Source organism: Cyclopterus lumpus, chromosome 1 (genome assembly GCF_009769545.1).
Source record: "Cyclopterus lumpus isolate fCycLum1 chromosome 1, fCycLum1.pri, whole genome shotgun sequence".
NCBI lineage: Eukaryota > Metazoa > Chordata > Actinopteri > Perciformes > Cyclopteridae > Cyclopterus > Cyclopterus lumpus.
The window spans coordinates 19,096,438-19,119,806 of NC_046966.1; the positions used below are offsets into that span (position 1 = coordinate 19,096,438).

The following is a 23,369-nucleotide window of genomic DNA, read 5'->3' on the forward strand; positions in this document are numbered from 1 at the left end:
TTTGACAGTTCGAGGCACCGACCAGTCAGAGGAAGGATGTGAGGTGGAGAAGGAGGAGGCTCGCGGTGCGCCGAAGTTTTGTAAAACAATTGCTTCGTTGTTTGAAATCCAAGCCGGTAGGTCCGATGCGACGTCTGTCAAAACCCAGCTGCTCTTCAACTCAATAATCCAGAGCTGGCGTCTGAATTATTGCTCCTGCTGCGTTATTGTAGGTAGACCAAAATCAATTCATCGCATCAGACAGGCCGGGGGATTGTTTTTCTGTGGATCTCGAGATTATTTTTCCATTTTTTTTGTTTTATGAGCAAGTGTGGACTTGGAAGTTGAGACTGGAGACGCACATGTGTGTGCCCCGTCTTCCCGTCAGCACTCTGGGTAAAAGTTGTTTTTTTTGTATTTGGGATTTTGCTTTATAAATAGGAAGAAGAAGGAAAAAAAGGAGCACGACAACATGTCGCTGAGCAGAAGTATTGAATTTGAACACTTCGAGGAACGAGAGAAGCCGCACCGGACACCGAGGACCAACTCTGCCTCCGGGTCCCAGTCTGGCTCCAGAGGCAACGGTCTGGTCCCGAGCCCGGCGCACAGTGCGCACTGTAGTTTCTACCGCACGCGCACTCTGCAGTCCCTCACCACCGAGAAGAAAGCCAAAAAAGTGCGTTTTTATCGCAACGGAGACCGATATTTCAAAGGATTGGTGTACGCCGTGTCTAACGACCGGTTCCGGTCTCTGGACGCTCTGCTCATGGAGCTCACACGGTCCCTGTCGGACAACGTCAACCTTCCTCAAGGAGTCCGGATGTTATACGCGATGGATGGAGGCAGTAGGATCACCAGTCTGGAGGAGTTGGTGGAAGGTAAGGGTGACCCCGAGTCATTAACGAGGCTCAATACTTGGTTATATTGATGGTGCGTAAAGTGCATTGATTCAGTATGCATTGATTTTTGCCTTTGGTAATGGCCCAGACCACTAATAACCTCAGGCAAGTTATGCCAGAAGTTTGAAAGGTCACTCTGAACATATTCACATTGTGTAGGGATGGCGCCTGATGACCACATACATGATTGATGCAGTTCACTGTTAAAGTTGAAGTTATCTTTTTGTCAAACAAAATGTTTGCGATCAGTGCTCCCTTGTGGATCATCTACTGTACCTAAATCCAATTATATCTTGAGGACATCCCAGTATAATGGATGCAATGCAGAGCTTCCCTTGCATCATTTGCATCATTGACACCTAACTGTTCTGACAGGTTTGACCCAGTGCCATGAATACAGACAGGCAGACCACTCCTCAGTCCAAGCTTTAGCTCTGCACAGGCTGCTAATGCACATCAATGTCCATTGATCTCTGCTTGACTCATTTCCCCGTGTGTGTGTGTGTGTGTGTGTGTGTGTGTGTGTGTGTGTGTGTGTGTGTGTGTGTGTGTGTGTGTGTGTGTGTGTGTGTTGTGTGTGTGTGTGTGTGTGTGTGTGTGTGTGTGTGTGTGTGTGTGTGTGTGTGTGTGTGTGTGTGTGTGTGTGTGTGTGTGTGTGTGTGTGTGTGTGTGTGTGTGTGTGTGTGTGTGTGGGGTTTAAAGGGTCCATTGACTGCTCTTTGAAATTGAGCCCCTCTTGGGGCTTGAACAAGTGATGTTTCCCCCCCATCCAGTATCTGTCCATTGCTTGCAGTGTAATGGTGACATAATGAAGTTAAATACTGGAAATGTATGCTACATTTTTTTTTTAAATCAGTCCCACACTGCGGACTCCAATGGAGCACAGTCATCTCGTCCCCTTTCACTTTCTGCAGTGTCTTTCACCCTAGACGGCGACCTCTGTCATAGGTTAATCTTCATGTTCAGCCCTGGTGTGCGTCTGTCTGCACCATGACCTGCTTGCGATCCTCTTGTCACACGCGAGGTTATGGCTCTGCCACACACGCTCAGGATCCCCGACCTCTTACTGCAGTTATTATTCTCGTATCCTGGTCTATTTTCATCTCACATCCTCCTAAATCTTTGGACTCTGTGCTACACTCATTTCCTATGTCCTGTCCCCTGAGTGACCCCGGAGGATTTAGGCCAGCGCCTGATCTGAATTCAGGCGCTGCATCACTAGTTTGGCAATTTGAGCAAAAGTTGTTTTGGTGCATTGGATGCGATACAGAGTGTTCTGCCACTGAACCGCTGCACTTTACATGTACAGGGGCATTGTTGCTGAATGAGGACATGGGGCATACTTAACTAGTTATGTCCAGAGTAATACTGATAGCAATTTCTTTGTTTTTAAACTGTCACATGACGCTTAAAGGACGAAGATTATCATTACAAAGTACTGCTGTTGATTATCCTGAGTAACCAGGATATTGTTTCTGAAAAGTCGCATTCATATTTTATGTTGTGTCTTTTAGAATTAGATTAGTTTTTTTTTAATACTCTGAGCACCTCATTTGAAATTTCCATTCAATCCAAATGCATCGTGGTAGTGGCAGAAGTTTCAAAGGCGGATACCTAAAAACCTCTGCAAATCAGACAAATAATCTGCATGCCTTGATAACATGACTAGTAAGTGGGGAAAGTATTTTCGTGATTTGGGTAAACTCCGATGTTAGATGCACTGCAGGTGGGTCGAGCACCAGTGTCTTGTCCTTATTTATTCACCCGTCTAATGGATGGAGAGAGAGAGGGAACATCACTGCACAGCTCAGCAGTCTGCCTCCATTGATTGAGGCCTGCTGGGGCTCTTTTGTGTGGAAACCCAATAAACACCACTTGCATGTGTGTCCCCGATGGTTGGCTGGGATTACTCAGCCACTCGTAGGGTGTTTCTGTCGAGCAGAGCTTGCAAGGTGCGAGACGAGTGCTGTTCCACTGCACAGCACAGCAAGATAAAGTTGTTTACCTAGTTTGCTAGTCTCGAACTACAGTACGAGTCTTTCACCTGCAACCCTTTCAGCTCATTGTGGATGTTTCTGTTTGTACTATTCCTCCCTGGAATATGAACCTTTTATTAAGGCATGTCATGCCTATCTTTCTCCATCCCCCATTTCTAAACTGTCTTCTGAACTTTCTCCCTCGCCTTCAGCACAGACATACTTAAAAGTTCAGCCGCTGACGACATACCTAAGGGGCTTCCATTCAGGACCACAGTAGCCCGGCTCGGCATTGGCGATCCCCTTCTGTGGGCCAGTAGTGGAAATGCATGTCATCATGGTTTGGTGGCGCTAAGGCGGACTGACCTGGGCCCATAGAAGAATTGAACTGCTGCACTCGTGGAAAACCACACAGAGAGGTCGCAGATACTGAACTGGGTTGAGAAAGAGCTTTGTAGTTTACTGTGTGGATATGTGGGATTAAATAACATGCTGACATAGTGATTCTAGTTGGACAATAGCAAGTGTGCCAGCCAAAGGGTGTATTAGCATCAACTGGTGAAATTAAGGTTGTAAGCAGACACATTTACACCCATATAACACTAACCCAAGGTCAATAATGGCAGAACAATATTAGAAATGTTATTTAATTTATAGCTTTGTTGAATTCAGTTTTATATTGTCTTTATAAAATCACAATATCCAATCATGAATGCATTCTCTGTGTCTTGGTAGTACTAGACCTTTCGTCACTCTGTGATCACTAAACCCAATAAAAAAGGGGTTTCTTAGATAAAAGAAAAAAACAGGACAGTAACACATTTTAAATGTTTGTGTAAACGCTGCTTGGCAACAAATTAAGACCATCCAACATTTCACATATTGCTATTTTGTTATGTCTGCCTAGAGGAAGCAATAGTGTTCTGGCAATATTGGTCCAATTATGATTACTAGAGTGGAAAATATTCAACAAAACAGAAGGAGTATATAATTGGATCATGGGGTCACCTCATTGCTTTGGTGATGATAAGTTTTGTATTGCCTTTTTATATTACCACGGTGTTATCATTCCCATTCATCACTTTTGGATGGTTTTGGATTGGTGGCAGATGTGTGTCCAATGCAGTAAAAGCTGCCGGACTGGTTCGACCGCTCTGTTTAAGGGCTGACCGCATCTGTCCTCCACTGAGGACAGCGGCCGGTGGCGGCCGGTTGGGGCTCCCCTCACGGCACCGAGGGATGCTGCACCCGAGATCCCTGCACCTCGGGGAATAGACTTGTCACCATTTGAGGGCATTTCAGTATTCTGTCGTTGTCCCCCAGATGAATGACAGCCCCAGTTATATTTTGATTTAGTCTTCAGCCAGAGCTTAGTCCCCCCCCCCCCCCCCCCCCCCCCCCCCCCCCCCCCCCCCCCCCCCCCCCCCCCCCCCCCCCCCCCCCCCCCCCCCCCCCCCCCCCCCCCCCCCCCCCCCCCCCCCCCCCCCCCCCCCCCCCCCCCCCCCCCCCCCCCCCCCCCCCCCAGCTGTGTTCTAGCCTTTTAATTAGCCTTTGGTTAATTGCAAGCTTAATAAAACCAGGTATCGTGGGACGCTCTCATTTCACTGCAGCCTAATCTGTTAGTCTTGACACACATCAGATACAATTTTAGAGATTTTATTTGACACTGTCAGTAAAATTGAGTGTTTTCCAACATATACAGAAACTTTAGTAAAACATACTGATCACAGTGCCACAAACCGCCACCTTTTTGACCCTCTTCCAACTATTTCTGAGTTACATTATGTCCTGTTAGAGGATTATACTTAATGCAGATTATGCACAAGCATGTGTTTTTCCTTACTGGCAGTCTTTGCATGCCATTCGTCTCTTTTATAGCTTTGATGAAAAATTCTGTGATTTATTTTTCCCCCCCTCCTGTTGTATACATTTCTCCACGGAAAGACGCATATTGGTTATTTGCTAGAGCAGCATTTACAGAATGTAAATGATCCAATATGTTTCGTCTGTTAAGCACAAGTTGATTCTGAGAGACAACCACGTGTTGGTGGACACAAATAATGTCGTGAAGAATGCAGAAGGAACAGAAGGTATCTGTCACTTTCTCTCTCTCTCTCTCTCTCTCTCTCTCTCTCTCTCTCTCTCTCTCTCTCTCTCTCTCTGGAACAGAGCAGCATTGAGTTTCTCAGCAAACACTCGGCCCTCACAACAATCACCAGACATTCTTGCTGTGGTTCTCATTCCTCGGCCGAGCCCCTGCACTTGTCACATGACTTTTAAGGGAAACATTTGCGTGTTAACTGTTGGACTGGGATGCAGTCAGATAAAACAAAATGCTTTTCGCGTTGGAGGAAGGCCAATGCAGCAGCTCAACAGCTGAAAGGGAGAGAGAGAGAGGACCATGTTGCACTGGCCTCGCCTCTCAATGTGCCTTTTTGTTTCAACGGAGGAATGTTAACTCTTTGTCGTTGCACTGATTCAATGTGGACTCATACATATGTTTTGGTACATGTCCGGTGGGATTCTGATCTATTACATGTCTCTATAGTTTTTTTTTATTTCAAATATTATTCTGATTTTCTCTGGATACAGTTTGCATGATGCGGCGACTTATTTCTTCCTCCAGGTGAGAGTTATGTGTGCGCCTCAAACGAACCCTTCCGACGCGTGGACTACGCCAGGAACGTCAACCCCAACTGGTCGGTGGGCTGCAAGAGCGGCACATCGCGCTCCCTCTCCTCTCTCGTCCGGCTGAAGAGTGAGCTGCAGCACGAGACCAAGGACTTCATCAAACCCAAGCTGGTCACAGTCATCCGCAGCGGGGTCAAACCCCGCAAGGCCGTACGCATCCTGCTCAACAAGAAGACGGCGCACTCCTTCGGGCAGGTGCTCACCGACATCACGGACGCAATCAAGTTGGACTCCGGAGCTGTGAGGAGACTGTACACTTTGGAGGGCAAGCAGGTGAGTCTGTTATTATGCGAGCAAACTCGTGCAAAACCAGGGGAACAAGATGGCCGATGTCCATGAACTCACTGACTGAAATTACAGTTGGAGTGAGCTCGCGGTTTTGTTTTCAGTGGGATGATATTGGATGATGTGCATATGAAAACCAGATGGAACGACGATGCTGAGCTTTTTAGCCAAAGGTTTTAGCTCCAAAAAACGTTGTGATTTATAGGCTTCAGCTGTGTCAGCAGTCTAGGTAATTACACCCCATTTAATCACCCATACTTAATTACACGCTGAGATTATTTCTAATAAGGCACTAATGAATACACTTAAGAGTTCAGGCCTTTTGCCATATCCATCAGTATATCTCTACCTCATCCCTCTCCATTAAGCCGTTTGAGACTGTTTTTGCTATAATCTAATCTATCCGTGACACATTTATATAGTAATATTTCCTTCTGAAACTCTCATTGAGGGTCCCTGGTGTTATGAGATGAGGTGAGGTTGAACACGTGGTGCATCAAAAACATTCATATGACGCCGAGTCCTAAATAGTTCTGATTTAATTTTATTGTTTATCTCACAGAATTTGTTTTATTTTCAAGTAAGTAACAAAATAAAAGTAGAGTCTCTAACAAAAATAGAAATATAGATATGGTGTTAGGAAGAATGTTATTGTTACAACAACAAAAAAGTGAGTCTGCAAAAGGGCTTCTGTGAAACTGTGCAAGGGCTGAAATGCATTTTAAGATGTGGTCAGCATTCTTAAGGACAGACATAATTACATTTAAAAAAGTTAAAAGGTAACTTTAAACAAAGATAAGTAAATTGATGTGATTTTTCACCAGTTTCAGAAGTTAAACAAAGACCTGAAACAGACCCCAGGAATATTAAATAACAAATGTTGGAATGACGAGATGAGTGAACAATACAAATGTTTGGGTCCTTTGTTCAAATCAAAGAAAAAAGACTGATTGCTGCCCATATTTAGGGAGCTGGCTTCAAAGTAAATGACTTCCGATTTATTTTACTTTCGATGCAGCTAACTGTGACACACATAGTTCACATCTTGGTATGGTTCTGATAAGGGGAATCTCTTTTCTCTGTCAAACACAGCTGTACTTGCACAAATAATGTTGCGTTTATTCATAAAATCTGGAAAAAGTAGTTGCCAGAAATATTTTTTTAGAGAGTGGATACTTGTTCTATATAAGAGCTTAAATGTTGTGTAATTTTCAATGTGATTGAACTCCTGCATTTTTGTATGTATTTTCTATCTACAATTCCACTGATGGAGAGATGTTGATTATTGATAAACTACCCGGATTTCAGTATTAATGATCACAATTAGGGCTTACGGGTGAGGGTGAAATCAGTTTCCAACTACTAAAAGCTGAACTTACCGTGTTAAAGTTACAGTTGAGATGAGGCTTAAAACCACAAGCTGTGAGAAATGAATTAAAACGTCTGACCACCAAAACAGCTGATGTTTGCTTCCTGTGAGCCGACAGCAATCGTTCTCGACCCGACAGTCCAGACAGCAGCGATCCTTCTCCCTTCTGACGAGGCCAGCCCAGCATCCTTTCTGTCAAGCCAGCACTGTACCAGGAACACAGTGTCTCATGACCTGTTTATTATATCATAGTTTGCAGTCCATAATATTTAGTTGCATGGTCATGGTGTATATCTCCATATCTGATCATGGGGTGTGATTGTCAAGTGAAGATCAGACGAGTTCCATAAGCCTTTAGCCAATAGCCGATCAGTTGTATCAATGTATTTGTTGATGGTACACAGGGTCGGGTGGAGAGACTTAAACACCTAGGATGGTGAATCGTTTCAGGGATTGATGTGTTCAAAAACATGGTGCTAAAATAAACGATTGCCCAATAAATACACTCCCAGCTGCACATACTAATGCTTCTTCTGAGAATCATGTTGGATTCTCCACTGAGATTAATTCCATCCCATATTGGTCACATAAACCATTCATGTGTCTCTATTTCCATCTCATAATAAATTCCTTGTCGATCAGCTATGCAGACCAGCTGTTCTATCCGGACTGCATTGCCACGAGGAATGTTGCATTGGACTTTATGGGATGCATTTAAGTACAGCAACGTTGGTGCGTGTGACATATTTGTGATGCCTTACTAGCAATCCAGTTTTGACATATGTTGATTTGAGAATTTGACAAAACATTCGGAGGGAGAGGAGGCTAGCATATGAGACAGATTGAGAGGGAGCACCCTTCCTTTAACCCTTCCTTTAACCCTTCCTTTGAGTCCTTTTTTTTTTTTTTTTTTTTTTTGCAGCTAGGCATCTACAGACTGCCAGACGGCGGCAGTTATTAAAGGTTGTAAGGCCATGTAAGTTCAGTCTCTGGGGATTTAACTTCTTTTTAGTGGTGAAACCGAGAGCTCCCGATCTGTTACAATGTAGTCTTTCAGGACATCTTTTACTTTGAAACTTCCTCATCCACCTTCAACACAACTTTGAATGATGTATATTTTAGTTTTTACACAGGTTATGTACCAGAAAGATCCCATTTTTTCAAACAATACTTTTAGAGATAACACACTCTTGGTTTTAATCTTCCCCATAAATACAGAATGCTGTTTTTGGTCGGCCTCCAGTCTGATTGTAAATGCAACATCATTGAATAAAACTCTCCAGCGACACATCAATTTAGGCCTGTTATTCGATTGAAGATGGATGCCGGCCAATTCAACCACCAACATTAATGATGCAATGAATTCAGAAAGTAATTTTTTTTTAAAGCCGTTTATATATAAAATCCTAAATCCATCATTTTAGTCAGGATTTAGGACATGTTCCATACAGTCTTTTGAGATTTTAGATTACAGAAGACACATTACATCTGCCATGCAGACCAGTGTAGCTTAATGATAAGCACATCTTTGAGAGACGATTCCTTCCTTCTGCTGGAGCAGATGATGATGATCTGTCCATCACTCTAAAGTTCTTCACCATCAGACTGATGCTAAAGGAGACTAGAGCTTCTTATTTAAGTGGGTTGTGTTACAATGAGTCCTACAGATTTGTGTTTATATGTCTTCGACGCAGAACAACATTGTCAGCACAGATGAGGTGTTTTCATTAAATCGATATGGAGAACACTATAGATGCAGCCATTCTCGCATCATGTCAGACATTTAAATGTATCATGTTTTGAAGCATGAAGCTTCTCTTGTATTGGACGTTATGTCCAGCAATAAAGTGTCTTTATAGACAATGCCAGTATATTTTGGTTGGGTCGACAGTTGAAAATCAATACATGTTCTAGTTTTCCAGCTCTCATTCAACCTGAATCAGGTTTGTGAGTAAATCCAGAACAATATAAAGCGATATCATGCTGAACATATTCAGGATCTGGCCAGCCATTTGAAGGAGTGTGTTCTTTCCATAACGTCTGATTCACTAGGACTTTAGACCTATCTCAACAGGACTGTTTCAGAATTGAATTAAGAGTCTAAGTCAAAGTGTTTAGCCCATTAAGCCTGTAACGTGATCCTGACACTAGAGCTGCACACCTGACAATATGGTGAATGGATGGTTAATGGACTGCACTTTTCTAGTCACTCAACCACTCAAAGTGCTTTAACACTACAAGTCATTCACCCATTCACACCCATTCATACACTGATGGCAGGGGCTCCTATGCAAGGAACCACATGTCTATCAGGACTATGTAACATTCACACACACTCAGCACATTAGGGTAAAGTACTTTGCCCAAGGACACATGGAGAAGAGTAGCCGGGGATCGAACCGCCGATCTTCTTTACAATATCCTGTCCGTGATAATAGAAGTCAATTCAGTTTGAATGTCAAGTCAGTAAGTGCTTTCTGTAACATGGGCTCAAGCTTTTAAATTCCCCGTGCGTAATCTTTATTTCTTAATACTGACGACATAGAGAATTAAATGGAAAAGCATTAGCTTAATCTTTTCACTTTTTTTCCTGTCTTCTGCCCCCCTCTGGTGAAGAGGAGGTATCACTCTGCCAGACCAAACACGTCAATCATCTGACAGCTTTACTTGTTTTGGATGCTTTGGCACGAAGCTACTCCGTGTTATTTAGCCTCTTTTCACATTGTGAGATTTGAATAATTCCAGAGTAAAATTAGCATACAGTAGACTAGACTAGAGTCGAGGGATGGTTTCCATCAAAAGTGAAGAAAATAAAACATGCCATTACAGTGTGGAAGTAGGCATGGAAACTGATACTATGCATTAAGCTGTTAACGGCTCATACTTATAGCTTTTATTGTCACATCTCTATTACCAATAGTTTTGATTTCTGATCCCTCTGCAACTGTCATCATTTAACATTGTTGTACATTAACTTGTCATTAGACTAATGTAGTCTAATACAACAGCCCGGCAATAAATCCTACCTTCATGAAGTTCAGTTATTGTGTAAACTCTTTTAGAGAGGTCTTAATTTAATTGCATGGTACATTTGGAAGCTACAGTTTGTAGAGCTATTGAACTGCGTTTATATTATATGCCGTAAGGTGTTTCTGATGTTTTATCCACCTTGTTTCTATCAATGAGGTTAGACTGAGAAACTGGGGAATAAGTGGATATTGCAACTAGATTCTGGGCTATTTGTCAGAAATACTTCATATAAAGAAAAAACTATAGTAACTTTATTCATAAATGTTCACAAATCATGAACTGATGCTTAAAATGGTACGTAGTGTTTTCTTAAATTAGGCTCTTCTCTCAGTCACACATAAACACATAAACACACCCACACACACTCCAATGCCTTCTAGCAGCAGCTTGCCATCTGCTCCTCCAAAAAATCCAATCACAGGTCCCAGGTCTGCAGGCGTTGCACCCCCCCGCCCCCCCCCCCCCCACGTTGACGCACAGCATCACACACACACACACACACGCCCCCCCCCCACTGGGGCTCTGGCCGCCAGCATATAATTAGACCTATAAGCTGGAAGGGCGGGTTAAAGTGCAGCTGTCAGGTGTGTGTGTGTGTGTGTGTGTGTGCGTGTGTGTTCAAAGACGTGTATGTGTGAGACGGCGTGCTTTCACAATACTTCTCTGTCCACTCTCGCTTCAAAGATGCTCTTCAGACTGAATATAGACCTTGGTTATCAGGGCCGGCAGATTCAGCTGCTGCTTTTGAGAGAGACCCCTGTTTTACATCTCAAAGCTGACTGGGCAGGCGGAAAATAGGATTTCTCTATTTGGTATTGTGTAATCGATGCATTCATTAATTTGGGGAACATTTAGCGGTCCAGAACTTGCTAAGTTGTCGTCTTTTTTTTGCAGAAATCATTTAGAAGTGACTTAAGGGGACTGTAGAAATAGTGACAAAGAGGAGATGGTCCATGTCATCAAAACAAAAGGAGCAACTGTTTGTAATTACTTGTAGAGAGAGATGTTCAAACCCTGGCTCTTTTTTCACCTCCACACCCAGCCGGCCAATCACAACGTGAGGTGGGTGTGAATGTCACATTTTACAGTAGTGGTTGGACACACTACATGTATATTCTGGGGCCGGAACCCCTCGACTACAGTAGATTATCCTGTGTGAGTACTAAACTCTACCAATAAGCTTTAATTGACCTGGCTACACCTCAGGACTGCTTTCAGCTCAGGAGTTGACTGAGAGATGTGTTGACAAAAGACACAAAGTGGGAAGGACAGAGGAAGAGAGTGGTTGGCACATTTCCCAGCCCATTAAGTGCTTACTTTCCTCTACCTTTCTCTGCCTCCTTCTCACAACTATGTATCCCACTGTGCAGAGCGTCTGACAACCACTTCTGTTGCCATTATTATATGATGCAAAAATCAAATGTATTTCACCCTTCAGTTACATGACCCCGTGCAATTTTGGGAAATGCTACTTTCGGACACACCTTTTTGGAATTTGATAGTCGGGGACAGAAAAGATGCAAAGTTGAATAGCGTATAAGTGGCGGCATTATGTTCACACACACCTCCAGCTGTCCACGTCGTCATGTCCTAATCCAATGTCTGCTCCGTCAAGAGGAAGTCTATGAACAGATAGTTGAGAATACATAATGGACCATTTAGGGACCTTTCATGTTACACCAGTGCAACGTCAGAGAGCTGGATCCTGTCCGGGGGTTCCCCCCTGCCTTTTACCCAATGTAGCCTTCACCCACCTTGACCCTGACACATAGTAAGGCTCAGTCAGTGGAGGGTACTGCTATTTTTAGCTGGATAAATATTAGGTGGTGTGAGAGAATAATCAATTATTAAATTTGATCTGATATTCACAAAGGTTGAGGGCAAAACATGACTTGCCATTTTGAATGCAAAAATAACACATAATGCATTAAATGTTATTCCTCAATACATTTGTTTAATTACTAATTCCCCAAATTCAAGCATGTTAATTACTACAATGTATAGCATCCAGATACTTCTGTAAGATATTAAATTGTTCTGATCCTTTCTTCATACACAATCATTTAAGAGCCTGATTGTTGGAGGGAACTATCCTACTTGCGGCCTCCTGCACAAAGATTATGCCTCTGCTTGTTCTCGCTGGCAAATCAGTGCAATTAAAAATGTCTTTCTCTTATTACTTGGACACAAGGTCTGTTTTGGTCAACATTCATCCTGTGGGTGAATACGAGCAATTTAATGATCAATGCCATGGATATATTACAGTATATTTTCATTGGCATTGGAGAAGTAGCAAGAGCGTATTACATAGGCATTCATGAAGAAATCCAGAACTTTTTTCTTCTTCTTCTAGATACCTTCAGAAGTTTGCTGTGTAGGTCAAAAGTGAACGAACAACATTGATTTTCTCTCTCAAAAGCATCTGCCTAAAAACCCAGAAACATGTTTGCCTTTAACAACCCTTTCCCCTCAGTGATGTTATGAGGATGGCAGCCAGTCTGCCCATTAACAAGGCCTGGAATCCAACCTGGACCGTTGCAGCTGCTCCTTAAAGTGCTATAATGGTCGTTTCTCTGAACTCCATGATGAGCTTTTCAGTTCAGCGATCTCAGGAATGACGGAGGAAATGGAACTGATAACTGGACGGTCAGCGCAAATGTAATGTCTTTGTTTGTTTACATCTGTGCAGTAGTTTAGTGGGTGCACTGTATCCTCCATGAAGAATTGGAGACAGTTACAAGTACATTTTTTTTGTTTTATGAAAGAAATTCATGCTGTTTCAATAACTTTAGACAACTTTTGATTTTTATTCTTTATTTTTAATTCTTTTATCCCTCAGGTTTTTGTCTAAAATGCTTCGATACAGAACAGAACCTGAAGGTTACTTTCAGGTCTCAACACTTCAGCAGCACTGGCACAAAACTCCACTTAAAAATATACAACACACACATATTCTTTCTTACGTAAAGCCGTCTTTTACAAACCCGTAGTAAATGGACAGAATAAAGACCGACATCCATTATCCAGAGTGATGTTTTTTCCAAAACCTTTCACTCTGTTCTTTTTTTCAGTTACCAACAAAATATACTTGTAGCTGGATTTGAAGCAGTTTAGATGGTCATTTGATCAAAATATTGATCCAGAAGATCTCACCTTTGGGTTATACTATAGAGTGAGCTGTGGAGTACTGTGTCGATGGATTTACTCCAGGCTCAAGATCTCAATGTCCATTTCTTTCTCCTATTTAGTTTTTATCTTAAGAACAACTCTTTGCTTGGGACATTGGGTACCAGGTACAGTAGAAGTAATCATCATAACATTCCTACTATAGTGAATAGAGTCCCAGAGGGAGAACAACTCTTTGATCACCAACATGTCATGAAGATGACAGCGAGCTAGTTCACGGTGCGTGGATTGCTGGGTTTTGGGGGCATACACATCAGTATGAATGGGAGGAGGATGTTGGTTAGCGTGACTCTGACCCACTGTGGCATAATATCACATGACACGCTTCTAATGATGATGGCCTCCTGGCCTCGATACTCTAAACCAGCACTGATCTCACGGTACATGTGTTAGCATGGACGTGCTGCACTGCTGCCAACAGTTAAACAGGTTTACATTCATAAAAGTGTCTAAATTCTGCTCACCCCGTTATCTTATTGATGAGGAGGATGTCTCGTCCTTTGCGGGACAATGAAACATGCTGGCAGTTACAGACGGATTAGGAAAACTGTCTCCCTCTTTGACTAGCTGGGGTCATGGGCACACATGGGTTCCATCTGATTATCAGGCATGAATTGTTTTCAGGGCCAAGTCTGGATTAAACACTGTCATTTAGGTCAACAGCCATGACATTTGCATGCCCACCTATTGTTCTGTGCTGTCATTATCATACCGTGCTGTCTGACACTCGCGCAATGACACCATCCAACAATGAATAGTCTGGGCTAGGTTCTGTGATAGGGTGTTGTTTATTTTGGACTCATTGATTAATCAAGCTTTTAGGTTATGAATTCCTGGTAGTGTTACAAATACTGCATATAATTATGTTTAGCAGTATCATCTCACTTATACCAAAGGAACTTGCAAACATAATGTCATCCGTAATAAAGCTCATTTAAATAATGTTGGTTTTACATCTAAAATAATAAAAGTTCTGGGGCTTCGGAATTTTGTGTTGGAGCTGAACAGGGCCCTATTTCTCGTACCTGGCTAACATAGTTAGCTGGATAATTTTCAGGATAAGATTACATAAAACAGGCTTTTCGGTTCCACAAAACAAGTTTGGCGCCATAGCAACACATCCAAAAATTTGAACCTGCTTCAGCACAGGCTAATTCAATCTAGCTGGATAAATTAGCCACTCCCCCGGAATAAAATGGTAGCTTCCTTCCTCAGAGATCCCATTGACGAAGGAGCAGTATTAGTTTGATTAGCGTTTTATAGGGAGAGAGTTCTTCCAGATTGTCAAGATCCGTTATGACATCATAATGACTTCCTATACGAGCGCTATCGATTCTGCCCACAATGAATCATTTATTTACAGACCTTCTCGAGCCATACATTGAACACCACACACCACAGCCGGGCATTGACTCTCTCACAGACTGAATGCAGAGCCTTGTGCTACATTGTGGTACATTGTTGTACAGTGTCGGCGATGCAGAACATCGGGAAAGCCGCTGTATGCCGTGCTGTTCGTGAAGTTTATTTAGCGCTTAAGAAACTTCTGGATATGTTCATTACGTTCCCTGGCCATGTCCCAGTAAATGCAATAACAGTTTAATATGGTCATCTCCACATACATGTATATACACATGTACAGTATATTATCTACTTCTTCTGAAAGAGTTGAGATAGTTATTTTAGATCTCATTGGATGATGCATGCCATTAAGCCGACTGCCAGCAGGCACATTTAAAGAAATATAATCGGATTGATTGGGGTGCTGAGGCACTTAAACTTAGCCGATACATTTTCCCAACACTTATGCTGCGTTCACACCAAAAGCGTTAGTAGATTCCATGAAAGTCAATGCACAGACGAATGGATGCGAATGAAGCAGATTTTCATCCAGTTATTCAGACGTAGTCGGTGAACTTCACAGAGCTGTTATGAACCCAAACACGAGGGCGTTTGATGTTAGTATAAAGCAGAAATAGTGGTTATTTCTTCCATCGTGGATGGCGGAAGTTATAGCTGTTTCCACAGAGATAAGCCACGTCCCGTCTCCACCGCGAGTGAAGTGCATGAATAAACCACAAATAGTAGGGCGAGTAAACTCACTCGAGTAAAGTGTGAATGCAGCATTACTCATTTAACTTGTCTGATATGTTGCCATGCTTCTTGTCTAGCCCTCGCAGCGGTGACCGGTGTTAGATGTTCCATGATTATGGTCTGGAATTCCTCATATACATTCATGATCATCTCCTGCTCCTCAGTGGATAAAAAAGAGACTCTTCCTTTGAGTTTATTTGCCTTTGTGCTGTTAGAAAATCATGGATTCGGTGATCGATGCTTCCCCCTTTTTGAAGTAGGACGAGCAACTATCCTGTGTACTGACGTCTGGTTCGAGCGCGGATCAGCCTTTGAGAAACCGAGATAGCCTGATGTCAATCATCTGGTTACTTTAAGCTGGATAATAGGACATTTCATCGACTTAGTTGAACCACGTACGAGAAATAGGGCCTTGGTGGGTGTTTTAGTTGTTGTTGTTGGGAGTTACAAAAATACTACTATCTCTAGCTAAACCTCACTTTTGCTGTCCAATAGTTTAGTTTAATGCTAGCGCATTCATATTAGAACTTATAAATAATGATTATAAAAGGTTTTATATATAGCCACATGTTAGTGCTTGTGAGTCTCTCTGTTGTGCCCCACTGGCTAGCTTATTGCTGTTGCTCTGCATTGCGCTCGTATGGTGGTTATTGCTGATAATGGCGCCAAAAACCACAGCATTATTGCGGAAGCTACCATGCGCCCTCCTGTCCCCCCTCAGGTAAACACTGTTGGCTCTGCTAGTAGCCTACCCTGACCACTGGCTCAGAGTGCTAGTATTGTTAGCACCCTGACCACTGGCTCAGGATGCTAACAGTGTACTTGAGAGCTGGGTGAAGGCAACAGAAATGCTTTAAATATCCGGTTACTTTAAATTAATCAAAACCCTCCAGCCAGAATTAGCACACTTAACACTTTCAGATTTGTATTCTTTATGTTGTACTGCTTTTTAAACATGCATTCAATCACATTTGAACCTTTTCTAAATACTTTTATACAATATTGTTTTCCCCTTATTTCTGTTACATCTTAATGCTTCTTGCTTTTATTAATTAACTTGTTTAAGCTTGCCAGTCGGAGGCTAAATCATTGCAAGTCAAAAATAAGAAGCACTGGTGTAACATCGTCTCTGTCTGGCATTTGATTACCATTCATTTGAATACCATTCATGGTATTCAAATGCAACCAGTCAAGAGCCCCTCTTTCTTGTCTCCTGTCCAAACAGATGGCCCCCACACACACACACGCACACATGCGCACACGCACACGCAATATCAATGCTTGGTGGGCAATACAAACACACTTTATTGTATTTAGCAGAAGTGCCTGACCCACGTTTCACACGTGCTGGCATGATACCCCACATTGATGAAAAGCAGGGACACAAAAAGTCGGCAGACGTCAGAAAACGGGCGGTGTCCGGGGGCCACAGGGCTGTCGGCTGTGCAGACCGCGTGGAGGCCACAGACGGGGAGGGCATCCATTGTGTGTTGTGTGTTGTGTGAGCTCAACTGCTTGTTTTGTTTTATTTGTCCGAGCCCGGCCCTCATCCTTTCTTTGCACCATGCCTTTCACTCTCCCAACAAGAGAGTTGGCATCATCATACTTAAAACCACAACTCTCATTGTCTGTCACCTTGAGTTTAATCATTCACGTAAGCCCAGGTTGCCTCAGCAAGTTTCGGAAGATTGACGTGATTAATGTTTTTATGCGCAGGGCAGATTAGGAGCTGTATGTCTAAGTGATCTTGACAACTGTAGCACGTCTCTGATGCTGATGGTGAAGTTTCATTTGCACATCAAACAGGGTCTATTCGTTTAGGTTTCTTGTGGTGTGATTCCTGGCAGAGAAGCGTTAATGTTTATGTTAGTGGATCATTTTCTTTATTCTTTTTATTATTATTATTTATTCATTTGTTTAGTGGAAACATGAAATGCTAATTAGCATCCTAAGATATATTAATATGGGCCTGTTGAGGCTTCCGCTGGAACTGCAATATTATATTTTGAGTATTTACTGCCTAGTTGCCACTGTTATATCCAGTGATTAGACTATTATGTTTATTGGCATCAAAAACCAACATTTTATGCATCTCTTGTGGTTCTCTTAGCTCCTCAGCAATTCTGCAAGTATCACTTTCTTAATGAGCACACTAATCTACTGAGGCTCATTTTTGGGCAAAAAGTTGTGTGTGCATTTTTTGATTTGTACTCCCACTCTCTTACTTCCTACTTGAACAGCTCTATTTGAGCAAAAAGAGCTCGGCGCTCATGTAAATTCAGACAGCCTGCGGTTATGTACAGTAATGTCTCTCTTTCTGTGTGTGAATATGCCTCGGAGGAGAGAGGGAGCCAGGCAGCTGGGAAATGTGTGATAGGCCAAGCAGCCAGTGGCTGATGTGAGGCAGAGATCGCTGCACTGCACACAGTCGTTAAACCAATGTCGGGGAAAACTGCTAATTTAAAGTTGCGCGTCTTTTATTCTGAACTGCTTTTACCTTCAGTATCTCCAGATAGTGTAAAATCTTGTTTATGAGCACCTCGAGGAGCCATGCTTGTTATTATCTCCGTCGGGAAGATCGAATGACCTGTCGCGTGTGACAGTGAGTACTTTTAGTGATTGAGTGAGTGCATCACTGTGTCGGTCCGAGGTTAATCCTTCATTCTGCTGCAGTAAGCTGCATTATGTTTTGGGTTACCAGTTATGGCTGCATGCTTAAAGAACTCCCATGGTTACTTACACTTTCTAAAAAACACCTTTTGTTACCCGTTTTACATACGGGAATAACAGTTTGTAGTGTACTTGGTTAACGAAGAATGTAACTACCAGTATACAGACTGTTGTGTACCTCTTGGCTGCTCCTCTGTGACCCTCATTTATTGTTTGGAAAGTGCACTTTCTAGTTTTATGTTTCTTCTTCAGTGTCTTCACTGAGCAATGGGTTGTTGGTTCATTTCCATCTGTGAGGTGGCTGATGAATTATTGAATAGTTGAGATTGAAAGCAACTTGAATCTTCACAAAGAATCAATGCATTTGGTAGGTTGTGTTTAATGCAGCTAATGTTGTGAATCCAGAGTAGCAAGTTAATGATGGGCTTGATTTTCTCATTGCTCAATTTAGTGCTGCTGCCTTGTCTTTGCTGTTACACTTGTCTTAGATTTAGCGCTCTAATCCAGAGGAATTAACCAGTCTCAGGGAGCAGCCTGTCTGTTAGTCAGAGTTCAAACAGAGTTAATAACCTGGTTGGCTTCAGCGTAATCACACCCTGGCAAACGTAATAGGCATCTAGCTATCTACATATTCTCAAGTAAGTGGGAGTTAAAGCTTGTGTTAAAAATATACATCTAGTTTACCATGAACTTTTTCTTTTGTGACTAAAGGAGTGCTGTGTGACCTTCCCAAAGGCAAGAGGCAGAGATCTCAATCGCTGTTTCCTTTTTTTTTTTCCATCTTCACTTCATCCACTTTCTTCTCCTCTTGCTCATTTGGCTGAGCACCAATGAGGGATTTAGAGGTAAACGGGGTCGATGGAACCGAATGATTACTGTGATCATTATCGTCTATCACAAGGAGAGCGTTTACATTCTTGTGTGCAGCTTGTTCAGCCTTTTCCACTGCCCTAAATTCTTACCACCTGCTGTTGTGTGACATTTGTTTTTGGAACGTGGCCCTTACTTAAGAGAAGGATGTTCAACGCACATAGTCCTTTTGATACTTCCATCCACACTTGAAGCTCTTGACCTGTATTTCCTGCGTTACCAAGAAAGCAGGTTAAGGTCAGACATACGAGTGTGTGTGTGTGTGTGTGTGTGTGTGTGTGTGTGTGTGTGTGTGTGTGTGTGTGTGTGTGTGTGTGTGTGTGTGTGTGTGTGTGTGTGTGTGTGTGTGTGTGTGTGTGTGTGTGTGTGTGTGTGTGTGTGTGTGTGTGTGTGTGTGTGTGTGTGTGTGGGGTGGGGGGGGGCGCGCATCTCGGGGGGGCAAACTTCAGTTTAGCCCCTGGACACGTCACCCAGCCAATACAGAGCCCTGCGAACAGTTCACTTCACTGATCGTCCTCGACAAGCCCGAGCAGGACAGGGCTGGCGATGGAGAGCCAATGGCTGTTTACGCTGGCGGAGGTTGACAAGAGCAAAGAGAAACATGGACAATGCAGTCTGACATTCAGACACTCCTTTTTGTTTGTTTTTGCTCAACATAATATTGCTGCACAGAGTTTGTTATGTTTAAGAAAAACCTTTTAATACTTTAATTATTAGAGAACAAACAACAAATGTGTTCATGCATTTATTTCATATTTGGATGCCCTCATTTGAACAAGGGAATTGTAAGTGCTGTTTAAAAAAAGTTGATCTAAGTTAAAACACCATAAGTTACCAGACTTTGTCATTTACCACAATTCTTCAACCTCTTGACCTCCTTTTTTATTCTTGCCTTTTCAAACCTGTGTCTATGAAGGCACCATTTCTCTCCATTTCCCTGCATTCCCCCGGGTGTCACGGACTAGCTGAAAAGTCCTTTATCAAAAACCACAGCAGGGCCAGCATGCAGAGAGAGAGGTGTGTGTGTGTGTGTGAGTAGAGGTGAAATAAATACAGCCAGGGGCCTTCTCGATAAAGATGTATTATTCCAGCCCGGAGTTCCTTTTCTCCACAATAAGCCTGTTGCCTCAGGTTTTGCTGTTACGATCATGTCTTGGGGGCAACAGATGGATAACGTGGCCTGTTAGAGTTTGGCCTGTGTAAAGTTTAGTCAATCTCTGTGTGTGTGTGTGTGCCGCGGTTTATAAGGTGCAGATGTGAAAATGCAGAGCCTAGTTTGTGGTTACCATCTAACGACTTAAAGCAAACGTTAGACATTTTGGAAACGTGCCTGGTCATGACAACTGTAATTGTTGTTTTTATACCTAATGTTTTGTCTGGTTTTAGGAAACAACAATAAATATATGAGTGAAGTTTAAATGTTCAGATTGTTTATTAGTTGGACAGAGGCCAGCTAGCCGTTTGCCCTTGTTTCCAGACTTTGTGCTTAGCGAAGCTAAGCGGCTATATTTGACAGACAATTACGAGAGTGGTATAAATCTTAATACCTGAAACTCTGCCAGAAAGTAAATAAGTGTATTTCTCAAAATGTTGATTACTTGGAGCAGACCTCTGGCTGCAGACGTCACCTTAGTCTGCGGTTTCGCTGCCAGGGGACAGTGCTCACTTCAGCAATCCCCTGTGGGGCTGTCTGACATTGTCCTCAAACAAATGACCAGCGTCACAGCCTGCTGAGTGGACGGAAACATTACACACTGTTAACGTTGACAATGTCTGCACACCAGAGGAAGAAGTGTGTGAGTAAAGCTCAGAGGTCGGGGAGAAATATTATGTAATATCTGCACGTAATAGTGTCTCACTATCATACCTTGCGCTACACCAGAGTCAATTTTTTGACACATACGCTATACCGTGGGCGGTTGCTATGGCGATTCTTGCACCTGTGCCCCGACAGTATGGAGTGGCAATCGGCTGTCCAGGTCCCGAGTGAAAGCTCATCTGAAGAATGGCATCCACTCTAGCTGTGTCAAACCTTTGAATGTCTGCCACAGCTCGGTATGTACACATATTACAGAGACACTTGACTGAATCTTTTTTATTTGAAGCTGTGTAAAGAGGCCAACAGTTTGCCTCAAAGATTAGACAAAAGGAGCATATGAAGGCCATGAAATACCGTGATTGATCATTTATGAACATGTTAGGGATACTGCATCCAGTTTCATTTTTAATTGATGCTGTCTGAATGTAGGACATGCAGAAGTGTCATGTGAAGTGTCTTATTTATTATTAATCAACTGAGGCCTGGAGCAATGGTATTATTTTTGTGGCTTTAAATAAACAGAATCTTTACTATTTTTGTTTGTCAGATGCCTTACTCCCACTCCACTTCTCCTCCTTTTCTCTCAGCCTCCAACTCTTCTTTTTACTGTGGAGATTGTTTGTGCTCTTTATCTTTTCCGGACCACCAGTTCTTCTGATATCCATCACACACACACACACACACACACACACACACACACACAACACACACACACACACACACACCACACACACACACACACACACACACACACACACACACACACACACACACACACACACACACACACACACACAGTTACTTTCCATCCCACTGTGTCAGCCCCCAATCTCCCCTAGAGGATCCATCTGCCCACAATCTTATGCCATTTTGTGCTCCTCCCCCTTACTCTTGTTTCAAGTGTGTGTGTGTGACAATTAATGGATCTTTTGCTGCTTTGTCTTCCTACTTGTCCACCTACAGCAACAGAGGGATAATGTGTGTGCGTACACACATACAGTGTATATATATATTTATATTTATTTATTTATATTAATATTACTATACAGTAATAATTTGTATTGCTATATACACATAGCTAAAGCTTAAAACTAACTCCTGCTTCTGTCTCCAGGGGTGGGTGGTGGTGGGTGTAAATAGAAAAGTGTGACACAGAATAGTAAACACAAGACGAATTACCCTGCGGCCCAAACCCGAACTGCACTGCTCTCCTATGACTCTGCAGTATTCTGGATGTCAAGGTGTTTGACCCTGTAGTTATGCTCCGCCTCTCTATGCATATACAGAGTCACAACCTTATCTTAAGAAACAATTATTCCACATCTAAAACTACTGCAGTCACATAAAGTATATGCAGCTTAAACATGCACAGTAGAATGACCTAAAGCATGTAAAGGGTAATAGACTAATGCAGAATCATGTGATGGTCGTAACACTGGTGCACCCAACAACATCATCTATATCTAATGAAACTGTTGATGTATCTGTTCACAAATAAATCACTATTTAATGAATTTTTTGGGAAACTGCTGGTATTCACAATAAGTGAATGCCCCCTTGAGTAATAGTAGAAAGTAACTCATTTCCTAATGTGTATTACTATACCAAAGTACAATGTTGAAGTACGTGTAGAGTACTGTGCTTGTATCGTCCATGGCTGAAGTTACAACAATGTTACATAAAGAGATGATGCATTGCTATAGTTTTGAACAGACTAATGTAGTTGGATTTTGTTCCACCTGGACCAGGTGAAACAAAATATGTTTACTTATTGTGTTTCTCACCAAAATGCATTGTGTGTATCCTGAGGCCTAAAAATGCAATTATTGCATTCCCTTCCTCGTACAACATAAGCAAAGCAGATATTCTATATTATACATTCTCCATTGTTTATGTCTCTGTATGCAAACTTACTTTTTTTCTTCTACTTAGTTAACATTTCTTGCTGGTTACCGCCACCAACTGTCAATCAGTAGATTAATGCAAAACATTGACCAGGATTGTGTTGCAGTGTTTGTGCAGATGTCAAAATGTGAGTGAGTGATTACTTCACTCACTGCTGCCTCTGAATAGCCAAACAAGTATTCCCTTCTGAACATCATCAACCTTTTTCATTTCTCCTCCAGATCATCTGCCTGCAGGACTTCTTTGGGGACGACGATGTGTTTATAGCATGCGGCCCGGAGAAGCACCGCTACGCTCAGGACGACTTTGTGTTGGATCTCAGTGGTAAGGCTTCCACAGCCTTTATAACTGGTAGGCCTGACTAAGACTAACTAAACGTGTGTGTGTGTGTGTGTGTGTGTGTGTGTGTGTGTGTGTGTGTGTGTGTGTCCTCTTCTTCTGTTGATAATAATGGTGCATCGGCCTTATTCAGAGATAGTTTTGAGCTTCCGTCCCACTTACACTCCTGTGCTCCACTTTTATGAATTAGGTCTTTGAAAGAACAGAACACACTTGCAACTCTGCTGAAGGTACAGAAGCTGCTCTTCCTTTTACAA

General features: G+C 42.5%; 1 protein-coding gene across 1 annotated transcript in view; it reads left to right on the forward strand.

Annotated features, from left to right (window-relative positions):
- The first annotated feature begins 451 nt into the window (after positions 1-451).
- The window catches only part of dclk2a (doublecortin-like kinase 2a), a 34,201-nt gene continuing 11,283 nt past the window's right edge, over positions 452-23,369 (forward strand). Inside the window, exons 1-3 of the mRNA XM_034544372.1 lie at positions 452-857; positions 5,481-5,818; positions 22,995-23,097. Coding sequence (XP_034400263.1) covers positions 452-857; positions 5,481-5,818; positions 22,995-23,097 — 847 coding nt within the window. The remainder of the gene's footprint in view (positions 858-5,480; positions 5,819-22,994; positions 23,098-23,369) is intronic.